At 31.8% G+C, this 18611-nt stretch overlaps 1 protein-coding gene and 1 long non-coding RNA gene across 2 annotated transcripts in view; both read right to left on the bottom strand.

Moving 5' to 3' along the window:
- The window catches only part of LOC143048847 (uncharacterized), a 59888-nt gene extending 54275 nt beyond the window's left edge, over positions 1-5613 (bottom strand). Inside the window, exons 1-2 of the mRNA XM_076222716.1 lie at positions 5601-5613; positions 4969-5124 (exon numbers count right to left, since the gene is read on the bottom strand). Coding sequence (XP_076078831.1) covers positions 4969-5124; positions 5601-5613 — 169 coding nt within the window. The remainder of the gene's footprint in view (positions 1-4968; positions 5125-5600) is intronic.
- Positions 5614-7534: 1921 nt separating this feature from the next.
- LOC143048950 (uncharacterized) lies at positions 7535-14445 on the bottom strand. The gene is made up of 4 exons (XR_012969954.1): positions 14294-14445; positions 13482-13637; positions 10611-10754; positions 7535-7673 (listed from the first exon to the last, which is right to left on the bottom strand). It is a non-coding gene; the product is annotated as an uncharacterized LOC143048950 (long non-coding RNA).
- Positions 14446-18611: the final 4166 nt, after the last annotated feature.

Here is an 18611-nt window from a genome sequence, read left to right as displayed (position 1 = left end):
ACAGGTTGACCTAATAAATACTTTAACTTCTTGTCTTATTTGCTCTAAATGCTGGAGTTTTTGAGATATAAGCCAAAAACTGCATTTAACCCTGTGTTCTATTTTTAGCCATGACGGCCATATTTTTTGACGAAATAAAAAATAAAGCACAAACTTTATTTTATACACCCTACTGATCATTCAGTTGAAACTTAGTTGAATTTGGTTAAGTAGTTTTAGAGGAGAAGATTTTTTAAAGTTAGCAAATATGATGAACAAATTGTGAAAAATTGTCATTAAAGGACAATAACCCCTTAAGGGGTCAATTGACAATTTTGGTCATATTAACTTATTTGTAGATCTTACTTTGCTGATCATTTTTGCTGTTTACAGTTTATCTTTATCTATAATAATATTCAAGATAATGACAAAAAACTGCAAAATTTCCTTAAAATTACCAAATAAGTGGCAGCAACCCAACAATGGTTTGTTTGATTCATCTGAAAATTTCAGGGCTGATAGATCTTGACCTAATGAACATTTTTACCCCTTGTCAGATTTGCTCTAAATGCTTTCGTTTTTCAGATATAAGCCAAAAACTGCATTTGACCCCTATGTTCTATTTTAAGTAACAGCGGCCATGTTTTTTGACGGATCAAAAATCGAAGCACACACTTTGTGCAGGATAATCTAAGAAACAATCATGCTAAGTTTCATCCAAATCCATTCAGTAGTTTCAGAGGAGAAGATTTTTTAAAGTTAGAAAATGTGATGAACAAATTGTGAAAAATTGTCATTAAAGGACAATAACCCCTTAAGGGGTCAATTGACAATTTTGGTCATATTAACTTATTTGTAGATCTTACTTTGATGATAATTTTTGCTGTTTACAGTTTATCTTTATCTATAATAATATTCAAGATAATGACCAAAAACTGCAAAATTTCCTTAAAATTACCAATTAAGTGGCAGCAACCCAACAATGGTTTGTTTGATTCATCTGAAAATTACAGGGCTGATAGATCTTGACCTAAAGAACATTTTTACCCCATGTCAGATTTGCTCTAAATGCCTTCGTTTTTGAGATATAAGCCAAAAACTGCATTTGACCCCTATGTTCTATTTTAAGTAACGGCGGCCATGTTTTTTGACGGATCAAAAATCGAAGCACACACTTTGTGCAGAATAATCTAAGGAACAATCATGCTAAGTTTCATTCAAATCCATTCAGTAGTTTCAGAGGAGAAGATGTTTGAAAAATTGTTAACGACGACGACGACGACGACGACGACGACGGACGCCAAGTGATGAGAAAAGCTCACATGGCCTTTTAGGCCAGGTGAGCTAAAAATAAATTTACATCTACACATCTCAAAGGCAATCATCATTTCTAAATACATAATTTTCAAGCAGTGTGAGAGAGGTAATCAAGTGATCAAACATATATACAACATTGTTCTTTAAATTTTAATTAGATTACCTCCCCTTTACTGCTTTTAAATTTTCTTAATTTTCCAATAACCAGAAAAACCCTTGCTTTCCCCTTTTTTGTCCCTAATTGCTTGATGATTTGAACCATTCCCCCATAACCATCCCTTTGTAGTATGGAAACTTGTGGTATAATTTCAGAGAGATTTATAAACTTAAAAACAGAGGTTATTGACTGAAAACTAAATAAATGCTTCTTTTGGCCTTTTTTTTACCCAAAATTTCTACATATTTGGGACCATAACCCTCAAAATCCATTCAAACCTTCTACCTGTGGTATTAAACATTATGGTACAATTTTAGAGCAATTGAAAAGCTTATACACAAGTAGATATCCTGAAAGTACAAAAATGCTTGTTTTGGACCCCTTTTGGGCCCCTTTTGGGTCCCTTTTGGGCCCCTTATTCCAAAATGATGGGGACGATCATCCCCAAAATCAATCCCAACCTTCCTTTTGAGGGAAAGATCCTTTTTATATAATTTAATAGAGATCCATTCACTTGAACTAAAGTTATTGTCTAGACACCAAATGTGTCTTCGGACAACGACGCAGAATTAGAGGACGACATACTATCATTATACGAACGCAAAAGTTTTTTGCGGTCGTATAAAAATGGAAAATGTCCAGAAAAACAGATTTATAACAGTGCATTAAACTTTTCATAGTTAAATTAACACTGAGCAATACAAACCCTGTCAAAAATAGATAGTGATCTAACTTTACTCAGAATTTATTTGTCTAGCAACAACCAAATAAATTCATATTTTGTATCTGATTGACATAGTGCATTAAGGTAGTATGATATGATCTCTTTTCATTTGATTATTATTATTAATTTTCTGTAAATAAAACTTAGAAATTTTTTTAATGCGAAGGAGTTCTACTGTAGTAAGAGATGACCTTAGTTTTTATTTTGACAAAACCTTTTGATATATTAGGTCTTAAATTCACTTCAGAATAAATAACTTTTATATTTGGCCCTTTAAATATTTTTTTTATTCGAGCGTCATTGAAGAATAAAGGTAACAGTAGTATACCGCTGTTCAAAACTCATAAATCCTTGGACAAAAAACAAAATCGGGGTAACAAACTAGAACTGAGGGAAACACATTAAATATAAGAGAACAACGACACAACATTAAAATGTAACACACACACACACACAGAAACGGACTAAGTATTAGATAAAATGAGAATAACAAATATAAAATCAAAACCAAATACATGAATTTGGAACAGATAAGTACCGTGACACGTCTTGCTGTATAGTAATGTGAATCCACATTCAAAAATAAGAGAAAACAAACGACACAACGGAAACACAACGTTAAAATGTAACACACACAGAAACGAACTATAATATAACAATGGCTATGAAGAGTCTTTTGAAGCAGATGCATGTTTGACTTCTGACATCTATGAAGAGTTTTTATGTGATGCGATTAATAGAACTAGCACCCTGTATTGAGTTGATAATTCACGCCTGAATTTTAAAATAACAATTTACCATCAGACCTCTAAAAGTATAACTATCAATTGCAATAGATTACTTTCATATTACTGGCTTCTGACTTCAAAAATTTACATTTTTTTCAACTGGTTGTCTACACATTGTTTGGACATTCGGGTGCCAAGTCAGGTAAGAGCAATGTAAAGGAGAAAATCAAGCTTTCAATCTGTACGATTTATAGGGAAAATTAACTGCTTCATATTTTCTTTACAATACAAAATTAAAGAACCTTAGTGAGCACGCTCACATACCCCACGTCCCCACATTGTCTCTGGAGAAATTAAATAAGTATAAGAAAATAAATTGTATAAGAAAAAATATTGAATAATAATTTCCTGTCAATATACATAGTAAGTCCTTATTATCTACAAAATTTCATGAAATTCTGTTGTGTGTTTTTAGAGGAGTTGAGATGAAAAACTGTTGCAGAAGTACATTGAAGCAAATAAGTTCAAAGGGGCATAACTCCTAGAAAAAAAATTGAACAGTAATTTCCTGTTGATATGCACATCTACATAGTATGTCCTTATTATCTACAAAGTTTCATGAAATTCTGTTGTGTGGTTTGAAAGGAGTTGTGATGACAAACTGTTGCAGAAGTACATTAAAGTAAATAAGTTCAAAGGGGCGTAATTCCTAGAAAAAAATTGAATCGCAATTTCCTGTTGATATGCACATCTACATAGTATGTCCTTATTATCTACAAAGTTTCATGAAATTCTGTTGTGTGGTTTGAGAGGAGTTGTGATGACAAACTGTTGCAGTAGTACATTAAAGTAAATAAGTTCAAAGGGGCGTAACTCCTAGAAAAAAAATTGAATCGCAATTTCCCGTCGATATGCACAACTACATAGTATGTCCTTATTATCTGAAAAGGTTTCGTGAAATTCTGTTGTGTGGTTTGAGAGGAGTTGTGATGACAAACTGTTGCAGTAGTACATTAAAGTAAATAAGTTCAAAGTGGCGTAACTCCTAGAAAAAAAATTGAATCGCAATTTCCCGTCGATATGCACAACTACATAGTATGTCCTTATTATCTGAAAAGGTTTCGTGAAATTCTGTTGTGTGGTTTGAGAGGAGTTGCGATAACAAGAAACAGGACTGACGGACTGACGGACGGACGGACGGACGGACGGACGGACGGGTCAAAAACATTATACCCTCCGCAACTTCGTTGCGTGGGGTATATAATAATCAAACATTAGTAGACTTTCCCCTCAAACTACACCGAATATATGTTTTAATTTACTTCGTTTGGTTGCTGAGTACCAGGATGTCTTCATACAATAGAAAAGGCAACATGTGGGGGAAAAAATCAAGTGATAAAAGTTGGGAATATGAAAACAGTCTTTTGGATCCAATAAACTTGATGAGTAAATTCATGTCCTTCTATTTACTATAATTAGTTATCAAAAATACTGAGGCTTCTAATTTAATAGCCCAGACGCCCGTTTTATCTACATCAGAGTCATCAGTGACACTCAGATAAAAGAAATTAGTTAGAAGCCAATTAAACAAGCAGAAAGTTGAAAAGCGTTGAGGACCCAAATTTCCAAAACGTTGTGCCAAATATGGCTACGGTAATCTATGTCTGGCTTAAGAAAATCCTTAGTATTTCAAATAATTCATACTTTTGCAAACAGTTAATTCATAAAAATTATCATATAATTGTTATTTATGTCAACACAGAAGTGATGAATACTTAATTGTGTTACAATACTTTACTGCTTGTATATATCAATTGTCATTAATTTTACAAAATAACTGCACATGTACTTCAGTGAAAACAATAAGTTAAATGTATGGTAACTTCAAAGCCTGACTACCTTTTTTCATGATTTGCTGTCTATTGCATATCTTTAATGTTTCTGATAAAACTGTTTGCCAATCAAGCGACAGGACAATTAAGAACGTGAGAATTTTTATGACACTTTAAAAATCATTCTTAACGCAAGTGCACAAAAAGCATTTACAAGATATATTAACAAACCTGCTTTACATTGTCCACCAGTGCCACCAAAGTTATCATCATAGTAACCAGTATTACAGGTACACTTTAGACCTGAGTTGACAGTTTTACAAACAGCATTAGATACACATTCTGTAGCATCATTAACACTGGAACATGTGACTCCTGCCTCTAATTCTGTTATAGGAAAAACAAACAATTCATATTCTTTTAAAAATTTCTTACTATATTGGTTCAGGTGTTCAAACAAAATGTAAGTCTAAAAACCTTTATAAGAATTTGTATTCAGTTGCAATTCGTCTTTTTAGCTTCTTTACAATTATGTAATAAGTGCAGCAAAAGTGAACCTATGGTCACCTATAGTTGCATAACTGCTTCATTATGACTGTACCGGATAGTTTTCTTATTTGCAATACTAATACATGTTCTCATTTCATACCTACAACTTAATAATTCTAAAGATTCTCTAAAAAAATGTCCTTCCATCAGCATGGTATTCTACCTATACAAGGTATGGTATGAAACATCCCCTTTCCAAAAAGACTTAGCTGCATAATTAATCAACCTGATAAGGCGCAGAGAATGCCATATGCATTCAGCATGGGTTTTGTAGTTAAAAGACAGAGGTCCAGGTTAATACTTAATAACTATACCTTTATCAACCATTTGGTTTGCAATATAGTAAATTTCATTTCTATTTCAATAAATTCAAAACATTAATATTCATACTTTAATTACTTTTTTTTCATTTTTTTCTGATCATACTTTAACATGTTTAATTAATTGTTTTTCATTTCCGTAATTATTCTGCCTTAATATAAAAGTAATCTCCACGTATGATCTAAGAAAACTATGTAGAAAAGAACAAGCACACAAAAGAATTTAGCAAAGGCAAGACATTTTTGAAGCTAAATCCAATGATACTGCTTTATTTTACAAACTAATAGAAAACAAAAAGGGTAATGGGTCGATTTATTGATGAACTAATTGTAGAAAATAACACATATCTATCACCTGATTGTATAATGGAAGGTTGGACAAAGCAGCATTTTGGTGATCTGGCATAAAAATCCTGTTATCAAAATTTTAACAGAAATACGTTGTACATGTACTTAGTACAGTGGAAGATGAAAAGAAACTAATATTGCAGATCTGTCAGGAAAGTTATACACATGAAGAAGTTTCAATTCAAGAATTAAAACATGACTCAATAAATCATATACGAATAAAGCTAAGAACTATTATGACATTACTGCTGAGAACTTTACTTCTGCTAGCCAGTCACTCTTAGAATATCTTAGCTACATATGAACACAAACTTTGAACAATGCTACATACCCTTGAGTACACTTAAAATTTGAACTCTTTCTCTTGTATTTAAAAACATTGGTGACATAAAAAATGTTTAAAATTACATAGGGATCACGGTAACACCTACCTACTTTAAGAGTTTTTCTCAGAGTTCAGTATTTTTGTTGTTTTACTTTCTACTCAAAGATTATGCATGTAGATACTACTAAAATAATAATAAGTTCTTAAAACATCAACATCCATAACAGAAAGGCTTCACAGCAAAGTTGACTTCACTGCTTTGTGAAAGTTTCATTAAATAATTTGAAAAGGAGAGTAAGGGTCTCAAATTATTTACATATATATCATATATAGCTTGGCAAATCTGCATGTGACTTGCATTTCTTACAAAATTAATTGTCTCTTTCAAAATGAAATCTAAAAACAATCTACATGTATATTATTAATCAACAATTTATATAAAAATGCAACATCCTGTATTAAATAATATTTTAAATCACTTATTCATTATAGAGCAAAGAGTATGCCAATGTGGAACTATTATTGTGATCTCTGGGAAGAGACCAAATGAAAGGGTACTCAACATTTAGATAACTTAAAGATGAATATGATATTGGCAAAATAGATCCCTGGCTAAAAAAATCAAGTGCAAACATAACTGAGAAAAAGAAAAATTCTTTTGTGCTAGACTAGCAACTGGTACATACATACTTCAAGCTAATAAAGCTAAATATTCAAAACAAGTGTAGACTCTGTAACAATGCTGATGAAACCATTGAACATTTTATTTTGTTGTGTAATTCCTTTACACCAACAAAAAAGCCTTTTATAGACAAAATATTAACTGACTGTAGATATTCACAAAAGAAGGCCTGAAAACAACCATTGATTTGATAATATTAATTTATAACTTATCAGAGAAATTTCACATGAATATAGAAGAATGAATTTGTAATGACCTGGTACATGTACCATTATGCTGCCCACTCTTACATACACTTCATTCTAAACGCTAATCTTTGCTGGAAAAACTTGAAAGACTGGTTGAAAGAAATGAGATGTTTATTGTAGTCACAACATAAGTGGTGGTGCACATGCATGTAGTTTAATTAGCTTTATGTCGTGTTTTATCTTCAGCTTCTATGTTATTTATGGATCCCCTTAATACAATTATAAATCTATAAGAAACATTTAGCTTATTTTTTTACATTTAAGTACAAAATGTTTAAAATAAAGTTGAAATTAAATCAGTAAACAAAAATGAACTCTACCTGACACACATTGCCCACCAAGGGTAGAAAAAGTATCATCATAGAATCCACTATTACAGGTACAAACTCCACTCTTACACACAGCATTAGGTACACATTCTATAGCATCATTATCTCTGGTACATGTTACACCTGACTCTTTCTCTGCAAAAAATATTTTAATCATTTCAAAAAAAGGTGTAAAATAGACTATCTAATGGTGATAACTATGTATCAATTTTAATAACTAGTGGCAAATTAAACACATATTTCGGACTAAAACATGGTATTGTCAACCCAGCTTTTTACTCATTAAACACTCTAAGTTAGATTTTAACATGCTTTTTCACAAAACTTAAAGCCAGTCAGTCTTTATATTTACTATTTATCTTACCATGATGCAGTGTGCTTCGTGGAATTGTATTAAATGACATTTTTAAGCCTTTGTTTTGATCAGTGAGTTTGAACTGAAGACCTACTGAACTTGAGCCATGCATGCTGGTAGGTCCACAAACTAGCCTTTTCAATAGTCGTCTGGCGCGAAAAGGACGAAAACTCAATTTTAGAATTTAATATTTTTGGAGACGGTCAATTTCCGGAATTCCATGCTTGATCATCCCGATTTTTTCTTTGGCCGTTGACAACAGAATTATTGCTGCATTCTTTGACAATAAGGTATATTTAACAAGGCAGTATTATCAATGTATTATCGTGGTATCAATATATGTTAGAAATGTTAGATACCTGAATTATTTGTAATTTTGGCAAGGACAATTCATCACGTCCCCTGAAAACATGATTTTGTAAAATATCACTTATTGGCATCTCCGGGCGGCAAGCCAGATTAATTTCCTGATAATCCTTACTACAGCATTCTGATTGTTATTAATTGCTACATATTACCGATTTTTTCTAAATCGATGTTTGTTTACATTATCAACAAATGTGAGTAACATTCTAGGTCGAGTTGTCGTTCGTGGTGTATAGTTTGTTCCAAACCATTGTTTGTTTCTAGTACAGGTTGGCAGTTGTTGCAACATAAACACATGTAATTTTCAGTGTGTATGCGTGTTTTTTCTTTCTTTCTAATTAGTTATGATTGTTTATAAAAACAAAATGTTTTTAAATTCATTTGGAAGACAGGATAGTCATGTAATTGTTACTTCCCTTGTTTAAAAATAGAAATTGCGTGTTTCTATATTTAACGATTTGCATGACATTATTTAGTACATATTTGTTAAATAATATAGATATTGCTGTTTTGAATTCATTGTTAAAGAGAATTATATATGTTCTAAAATTCAATATTTGCATCGTTGCTTATCATTTATAACCTTTGTTGAAAGACTTAATCATTTTAGATAAGTTGTTTGAAAATATTGTTGGTTACAAACTTCCTTCTGTTGTTTGATTGAAAGCAGTCAATGGCGCTTTTCAAGGACTGCCAACGCTAATAGATAAAAAAAAAAAAAAAAAAAAAAAAAAGCAGTCAATGGCGCTTTTCAAGGACTGCCAACGCTAATACTGTATATGGTTGGTAACAACATTGAATGATTGAGATGTTTATGAACTGACATTCAGTCCGACTATGGGAAGCTGTGTTCTGCCGGATGCGTGCTCAATTATTGGAGTCATTCAATGCTACATTTCTCTACTTTAGGTCTACATAATAAAAATTGTACTTATTGAAAAAAATATATATTGTTTTCATTTATTTTATTTAGATAGCGCTATCACATTCGGCATCCATCGTATTTTTATTTATCAGTTGTCAAATTAGACCAATCTGTGGTCTGCATCCCCTGCATAATTGATCCTTTTACATACATGTCAGACCCCACTCTTATTTCTTTAATGGCTTTCAGTTATTTGGTGGACACAGGGAATTGATTCCCAGTTCCCTCCCCAAACTCCTACTTCACTCCATATTCTGTTCCTCTGCACTCTTATTTTTTCATCAACAAGAATTATCCCTGTTTTATCAAACTTTTCTCACAATTAAGACCACCCTGCCTCAAGCTTTCATCCATCAAATTCTCATTTCTAGTCCTCTTATTCCACAGTTCCCATAATTCTGTCCAACCCCTTTAAAGTGTCCCAATGACGCGCACCCATTAACAACCCATCATTCGACAAATTATATTAAACAACCTGATTTGTCTCCTATATGCAAAAATTACGAGTCAGGTTTTATTGCTTTAATATAAATGTGAATTTTTTTTTTCACACATCTTGTTTTTGAATTCCCATGCGTATTTGTTACTATCAACTATATGGCATCAATGCACACAATTCAAACGATCTTTCCACAAAACCACAAAAATTGCATAGCAATTACATTCTCAGGATTTTTAATAAAGTTTACTTTGCGAGCATAAAGTGAGGAATTAATTATAAAACAATTTGCTAAAGCAAAATAAATATCTAAAAGATGTTTTAAAAATAGACTATAGTGGATGAGCTACCCCTTCGTGAAACAAGATTATCTCTACTGGGATTTAAACACATTGAGATTGAGATTGAATTGTTTCCCTTTGATAACAACCAGTTCCAAAGCAAGATTATTTGTTTGATGATTTTTAATTGATTAACAATTTTTTGATAAAGGAAAAGGATAATACTTTCAATTTCGAGGTCTCACAAAGGCTTTTTCACCTTCTTTTCTAATTTTACATTAAAAACCCAAATTTAGATGAAAAGGCTACAGTGACAAACTGACAAGGTGTTAAAAATACAAATACCCTTTTGATCATAAATTTTGTACAAAATTAAATTTAAGACACATGATTTTTTTTCTTGAAGCTAAACAATAGACTACAGAAAAGGATATAAGGAGCAGGGAAGACAATTGTTAATTTACATGTGAAAACTTCTATTCATAATAATAAAATATGTCTAGTAAAATGATAAAAAATTCAAATGCAATGCTTCATGTGATCAATTTAAGAAACTACTACAAACAACATACTCAAATTTTTATAACTTTTTTTGGATGCAAAACTAAAAAGCCCCTTATGTATAGATGTCTTTCTGTTCGCAGTATTTATACATCTGTATTGATTGTGGACATATATCATCATCTAAATACACTTAATAACAAACCTGGAATACACTGTCCACCACCTGTATCAAAATTGTCATCATAATAACCAGTATTACAGGTACAAACACTACCTTGACACACAGCATTAGGTACACATTCTGTTGGTTGGTTTCCTAGGGTACATGTAACTCCTGACTCTTTCTCTACAAACATATTTTAATCATTTCAATAATACCACTAGAAAAAAATACAGTATTTAATAATATTTTATGCAAGATTCTGACATACAGCATAATGCACATATTAGCCGTTAGTTTGTTAGATTGAGTACATTCTTTAACCTCTTTTTTTACAAAATTAATCATAATAGAATGCAGACTTAAAGACACAGGCCCAGTCTTGACATACAACATTAAGTTTCTAGTTGTATAATAATTAAGAGTCCTTTGTTTCAGAGTAAAATGAATTGCGATTTTTTTTATGCTCATGGCTAAAAACATAAAGGAGACAACAAGAAAATACTGTATTAATGTACATATAAAATATCAGCTTGTTTACTACAAGAAGTCATGACAAACATATTGTAAGGGATAACCAGGTATTGCAAAGAAAATAACAACAATCAAATATCTGAACTTCTGTTAGTCATAGTGGTTGGCCCTTCTCATGACTTTTAGATATTGAACTTTTGTTGATTGACTACTATGTTATATATCAATTATCATTATCAATTTAAAAAAAAAAGACATAATTACCTAATGAAAGTTATTACTTAAGTAGCAGGTGCACATCATTTATTCTATTACACAAAACTAGAACCAAAAGATAAATTTAGTTGTAAAATGACATATCTTCCTAAATCTAAGTTCTCAAGAAGTTCAAGTCCAGAAAAATGGAAAAAGGGGGTTAAGAAACATCTTCATTTGAATAATGGAAAATAAACAAAAGGAAAAAAGGATGTAAATAAGCGTATGCCTTTGTGGAACTGAAATATCCAAATCCAGGAAAGGACATACATTGTCAATATGACAAGCATTTTCCAAAACCGTCAACACAAATGAAGTAATATTTTATAACTAGTATAAGGTACTTTTGTACATGCATGTTATAAATTGTATTTCTGCATTGAACAAGCTATAATAGTTAATCAAAGGTACCAGGATTATAATTTCATACACCAGACGCACATTTTGTCTACATAAGACTCATCAGTGACGCTCAGATCACAAGTGAAACTGCGAGCTACTGCTCACTGATGATACCCCCGCCGCAATTGGATAATTTTAATAGTGTAAAAATATGCAAGTGTTCGGTAAACAGGACGTTGTTGAGTGATGAATCTGAAAACGCATTACACGGTATAGCTGACTTGTATAAATCCTGAAACCAAATTTCAGAAATCCTTGTATAGTAATTCCTGAGAAAAATGTGACGAAAACTTTCAACTTGGCTATCATATGTAAATTCATATAAGTGTTCGGTAAACAGGAAGTTGTCGAGTGATGAATCTGAAAACGCATCACACAGTATTGCAGACTTATATAAACCCTGAAACCAAATTTCAGAAATCCTTGTATTGTAGTTCCTGAGAAAAATGTGACAAAAATTTCAACTTGGTTATCATGTGTAAAATAATACAAGTGTTCGGTAAACAGGAAGTTGTCGAGTGATGAATCTGAAAACGCATCACACGGTATAGCTGACTTATATCAAGTCTGAAACAAAATATCAGAAATCCTGGTAGTGCAGTTCCTGAGAAAAATGTGACGAAAAATGTTCAACTTGGCTATCAGGTGTAAAAATGATACAAGTGTTCGGTAAACAAGATGTCGAGTGATGAATCTGAAAACGCATCACACAGTATAGCTGACTTATATCAAGCCTGAAACCAAATTACAGAAATGCTGGTAGTTTAGTTCCTGAGAAAAATGTGACGAAAAATATTCATGGGACAGACGGACTGACTGACAGACTGACGGACTGACGGACTGACGGACTGATGGGCTGACAGGACAGACAGAGGTAAAACAGTATACCCCCCTTTTTTTCAAAGCGGGGGTATAAAAATAGTTATAAAGCTTAACAAGTACAAAGTTGACGAGCATTGAGGACCCAAAATTCCCAAAACTTGTGCCAAATACGGCTAAGGTAATCTATTCCTGGGATAAGAAAATCCGTGGTTTTTTAAAAAAAATCTAAATTATAACATGTATAATGTCTCTGCATGTTATAACATATATACAAAATTGCAACATGTACATATCATATACATTTAGCCAGGACATCTAACCAAAAGTTTGTTAATGTGTGTGGAATGCAGAAACTTATCCTTTTTGGGATCATTTCTTTTTCTGTCAGTTGTGTCAGCTATAATTATATTTTATCGTTGAAAAAATACAGATTTCAGTCATAAATGATTCACATCTGACAAATCCACCTCAGATAAACGATTGCACAAATATTTCAATGACAGATGAATAAAGGTTTACAAAAATAATATTTAGCAAGCTATCTGGGAAGGAAAATGACAATTAGAATGTAACATTAACTAAAAGTAATTTTTAATTTAATACAATTTGGACTAATATATTGAATATGAATGAAATATTTTGTTGAAAAAAGTTTATTAAAACTGCTTTGGTGCATCTCTCAATTCACATAAGTCTTTAGTTGTCTTTGAAGTAATCAGAAAAGTTTTATGTTCGGATGAGCAAGCAAAGGAGAACATATGATTGTTTTGATGTACCCTCTGGAGTAACAAGTACACGAAATGAATGAAATATTTTATACTTAATATTTTGTTTTAAATAACATACAATCTATCTTAAAAGTCAATGCTTTCACCGTATTTCTAAAGAAATTATTCATAGAAGTTGAATTTCTATGCTTTACAATTTAACCTGAGGATGGTGAGCTGAAATTATACAAACCTGGGGCACATTGTCCACCATTGCCATCAAAATTATCATCATAGTAACCAATATTACAGGTACAAATAAGTCCGGATCCTCCACTCTTACAAACAGCATAAGGTACACACTCTGTAGCATCATTATCCCTGGTACATGTTACACCTGACTGAAGTTCTTAATAAAAAAAAATATAAGAATATATAATAGCAATTCAATGTAAGTAATTGGGAATCTAGTTTCCACAATAATAAACAACCAGTTAGTATTGTTTAAGAAGAGTCAAAGAAGATGTACAGTGAGCTTCAAATTTCACATAAAAATACTTGATAAAACTATAAAGAGAAAAATACAATTTTGGCACCTTTCTTTAAAGACAGTAACAATCAAAACCTAGGAGTAAACAAAGACTCACAAAACCAAAGGACACTTACATCAACAGTCACTTATAATAATTAAGAAACAACACGAACTCCACTTAAAACCGGGAGAGAAATCAGGTGCTCCGGAAGGGTAAGCATTTCCTGCACTGTATACCGCACCCGATATGTTATTTCTGTGTTAAAATTAATAATGCACATGCATTTACTAATTTTAAGAGTGTGCATAATTATTTAAAATATCGGCATAGGTTTCATTATTAGACAACATATCTTTTTAAAGAAGTTTGCACATGATCTAACAGTTAATAACTAAACAGGTGATTTGAACTGGACATATAAAAGTGACACAACTGGAAATTTGAGACAAATATAGAAATGGTTGTGGTCTCACCATCAGACTGAAAAATACATTACACCTCTTTTATTCCTACTACATTGAAGATTACAAACCTGGTGTACAGGTTCCAGCAGAATCAGCAAAGTTACTGTCATAATATCCATTAGAACAGGTACATTTTAGTTCTGAACCATCAATCTGACATACAGCATTAGGCACACACTCAGCTAGATCATTTTCCTGAGTACATTTTTCACTTAAAGCTATTTCTAAAATATAAAGCATATTCTATTATCTTTTTCAAAGTTTGTACTTTAAATGTTTAACTTATTTCATACCTTTTTGAGCAAAAGTTTAAATTTTACAAAAATATACAAACCTGCAGAACATTGTCCACCAGTAGCACTAACGTTGTCATCATAGAAACCAGAATTACAGTAACACTTCAGTCCAGACCCCCCACTCTTACATTCAGCATTAGGTACACATTCTGTAGCATCATTAACCCTGGCACATGTTACTCCAGACTGTAATTCTGTTGTAGGAAAAGAGAAAAATAATCTGCTACCAAGAAAGAAACATATTTCTATTAGATAAATATTTTGTCAATACAGACCTGCAATCTCATAGGTTTAATTTAAATAGTTTGGCATAGTTTTGGTACATAAATAAAATATTTAGATATTCATGGACAAAATACAAAAAAAATACATTTACCTATTCATAAAACCATGGAAGTAATATTGAAAGGAATAACATCGTCGTCACTTCAAAGGTTTCATCTGCGTTACCGCCCATCTTTCAATAACGCATACCGCATGTGATCGATCAAATCACTGACACTAATCGATCATTTTCGTGTTCACGGAGAATTACGAACAGACAAGTTTGTGTTGTATATACGTGCGAAGTAACCCGAATAGTCCATTCGTTACATTCCGTTGATGTACTCTGCCGAATAGAGTCATTCGTTCAATTTTTATTCAAATCCATTTTTTTCCTATTTTTTGGTTAGTTTGATCTTAATAGTTTAAACCGACAGCTATCACATACGAAATTGGAGAACAAGGCTGGGTCATTTTCAATTTTAATATTTACAGACAGTTAAAAAACCATTTCCGTAAGTTAAGAAGATGATTGTTAAAAAAAATACGTTTGGACCCCCTTTATTAAATACGAAAAATCTAAGTCTTTCGTGTATTAGTCAATTAAAATATTCACAATTCTAAACGGTTCTATCCTTCAATTTAAGTTCTTGATACATAAACTAATTTGTGTAAAAGTGAATTTGCCGTAAGACAGAGCCAATTTCGTCGGTTTGTTATAATTTTGCTGTAGCTTGTTATATTAATGTGCATTCCACAATAAACATTTGTAAAAATAATATATATATATTTATGAAAATTTTATCCACTTTTTAGTTGTCCAGTTTCAATAATGTAATGACATTTATGACATATACATCAATTTAATACTTGAAAGTAACTATCCTTTTTTCAATCTCGATAAACTTTGCACATTTCAACAGTAAAAAAAAATATGTCTAAATTTGCCTACATTATTTTGTTAAACATCATGTAAAACCTGATCGATTCATCGGTATTTAACTGTTTAACTCGGGATCCGCGTTTAACCGAAAAATACTTTTTAAACAGTTTAAAACAAACGGTAAAAAGCAAAAATATGCTAAATTATATACAATTTTCCATCCTAAACTGCTGTAGTTTGAACAATTCTTGGCCGTTTTTCAAGTTTTTTTACATCATACAAATTCTTTCTGAAGGTACAGGTTTTATATGATACAGCGCCACCTTCTTATTAATAAACCTCGGATTTCACACATGTACTTTATAATTACCGGACTCGATAAAATCACGTGAATGATAAGAAATTGCAGATGCCATTTTACAACCGCGGTATCACAGATAGTGACCAAAGGGGTCTTACCGCTGAGACTATAATTGGATAAAATCATATGACTTGAGTACAGGGCTCTGCAGGCCGTTAATACATGATAATTAGTCGATGTTATTCCTTTTAAATATTACTTCCATGATAAAACCAAGTTCAAAGTGACACTTTTCAATTTAGGTAAATTTTTTTGTTCAGCAAAATTATAATCTGTTTAACGTAAGGGTACCCAAATTGCACTGAGTACCCAAATGGCACCTATTTAGAAAAAAATAGCAACGGAAATCTTACAAGGTTTCCTAGAGACTAAATAATTTGTATTTATGATTTGATACTATGCACGTCTTTCAACATAGGTAAACATATTTAGATATACACAAAATGTTCACAGTATTTATCAACAGAGGGACTGTTTACTGAAAAACCAAAATGTACGAAAATGTCACCATGCGACGTCATCAAAACGTCATCTTTTTAAAATTAGCAAATACAATATACTATTAGTATCCATTTCGTAAAATATGAAGAGTAAGCATGAACTAATATCCAATTGTTCAAAATATTTGAAGAAATTAAACAAAAGCTCGGTTATAAGACTTTTGACGATGTGAATTTAAGCGTGGATGCAATTTGGGTACTCCTCATTACAGAATCATGAATAGTTTGGAGGTCAATTCAAACCCAAAATAAACACAGTATGGACATTTTTTTCTTGATCATAAAAAACGTAGGTGAAAAAACTGTCACAATAGGTGCAATTTGGGTACCGTCACGTTATAAGCATTATAAGATAATTACTTAATAATTGAGTACAAACCTCGTACACAAGTCCCAACAGAAGGGTTTACATCATTATCGTAGTATCCAGTAGAACATTGACATTTTAGGTCTGATCCTACACTCGTACAGGATGAGAAAGGTTCACATTCATCTGCAGATCCAGACACTGTACATATTCCTCCCAATGCTATCTCTGAAAATCAGTCCAGTATTTTTTTACAAAATTTCCTGATAATGTTTCAAAATGTGTTGAATCTTTTCAAAATAATTTAATTCAATTGTTTTTTATCTTTAAAATCAATTTCTTGTTTCGGGTTTCACAGAAAACCTTGTGTTTAAAAGCAAATTTACATTGCTGCCTTATCTAAAAGAGAGTGAATGATACCAAAGGGTATTCAATCTCATAAGTGGAAAACAAACTTGTATTGACAATGTATAACCAGATGCTCCGTAGGCCGCAGCTTTATACGACCGCAGTGGTTGAACCCTGAACAGTTGAGGCTATTATGGACACAATATTCAAGCTTGACACAGCTCTGCATTTGGAATTGTGATTAAGTAGTTATCATAGATTTCTGACACAGAATAATTGTGGTTCTAATGAATTTAATAATTATTTTTTTTTGCTATTGAGCAATACCCTTTCTGTTGAATATTAATCATCTAAAACAAAATTTTGATAGAAAGCTCATTTAAATTTCTAAAATCTGATAGGAGAAAAATTTTACACCCCTAACCCCCACCCCCTTCCACATTTTTTTTCACCTCCCCTGTTTCCTTATTAATAAAATAATCTAAAATCAAATTTCTTATGGAGTTGGCAACAATAACTACTCATTTAAATACATCATAAAATATAAAATATGAAATGACATACAGTCATGGTTACAACTGATATTAATAAACAGTAACTTCTAAAAATAAATTTACAGCTACACATCTCAAAGACAATCATCATTTTTAAATACATTATTATCAAGCAGTGTAAGAGAGGTAATCAAGTAATCAAACATATATATATATATATATAATAGTGTTCTTTAAATTTTAATTGGATTAACTCCCCATTCACTGCTTTTAAATTTCCTAAATTGTCCAATAACCAGTAAAACCCTTGTTTTCCCCCTTTTTTTGTCCCTAATTGCTTGATGATCTGAACCATCCCCCCATAACCATCCCTTTGTAGTATGGAAATGTGTGGTATAATTTCAGAGAGATTTATACACTTAAAAACAGAAGTTATTGACTGAAAACTAAATAAATGCTTCTTTTGGTCCCTTTTTTTTACCCCAAATTCCTACACATTTGGGACCATAACCCTCAAAATTAATCCAAACCTTCTACCTGTGGTATGAAACATTATGGTTCAGTTTTAGAGCAATTGAAATGCTTATACACAAGTTGATATCCTGAAAGTAAAAAATGCTTGTTTTGGGTCCCTTTTGGGCCCCTAATTCTAAAACGATAAGGACGATCATCCATAAAATCAATCCCAACCTTCCTTTTGAGGGAATGATCCTTTTTGTAAAATTTCATAGAGATCCATTCACTATAACTAAAGTTATTGTCCGGACACCAAATGTGTATTCGGACGACGACGCAGAATTAGAGAACGACATACTACCATTATACGAATGCAAAAGTTTTTGGCGGTCGTACAAAAATGGAAAATGTCCAGAAAAACAGATTTATAACAGTACATAAAACTTTTCATAGTTAAATTAAGACTAAACAATATAC

The sequence above is a fragment of the Mytilus galloprovincialis genome, chromosome 10 (genome assembly GCF_965363235.1).
Source record: "Mytilus galloprovincialis chromosome 10, xbMytGall1.hap1.1, whole genome shotgun sequence".
NCBI classification, from domain to species: domain Eukaryota; kingdom Metazoa; phylum Mollusca; class Bivalvia; order Mytilida; family Mytilidae; genus Mytilus; species Mytilus galloprovincialis.
This window is presented reverse-complemented; position numbering and strand designations above follow the sequence as displayed.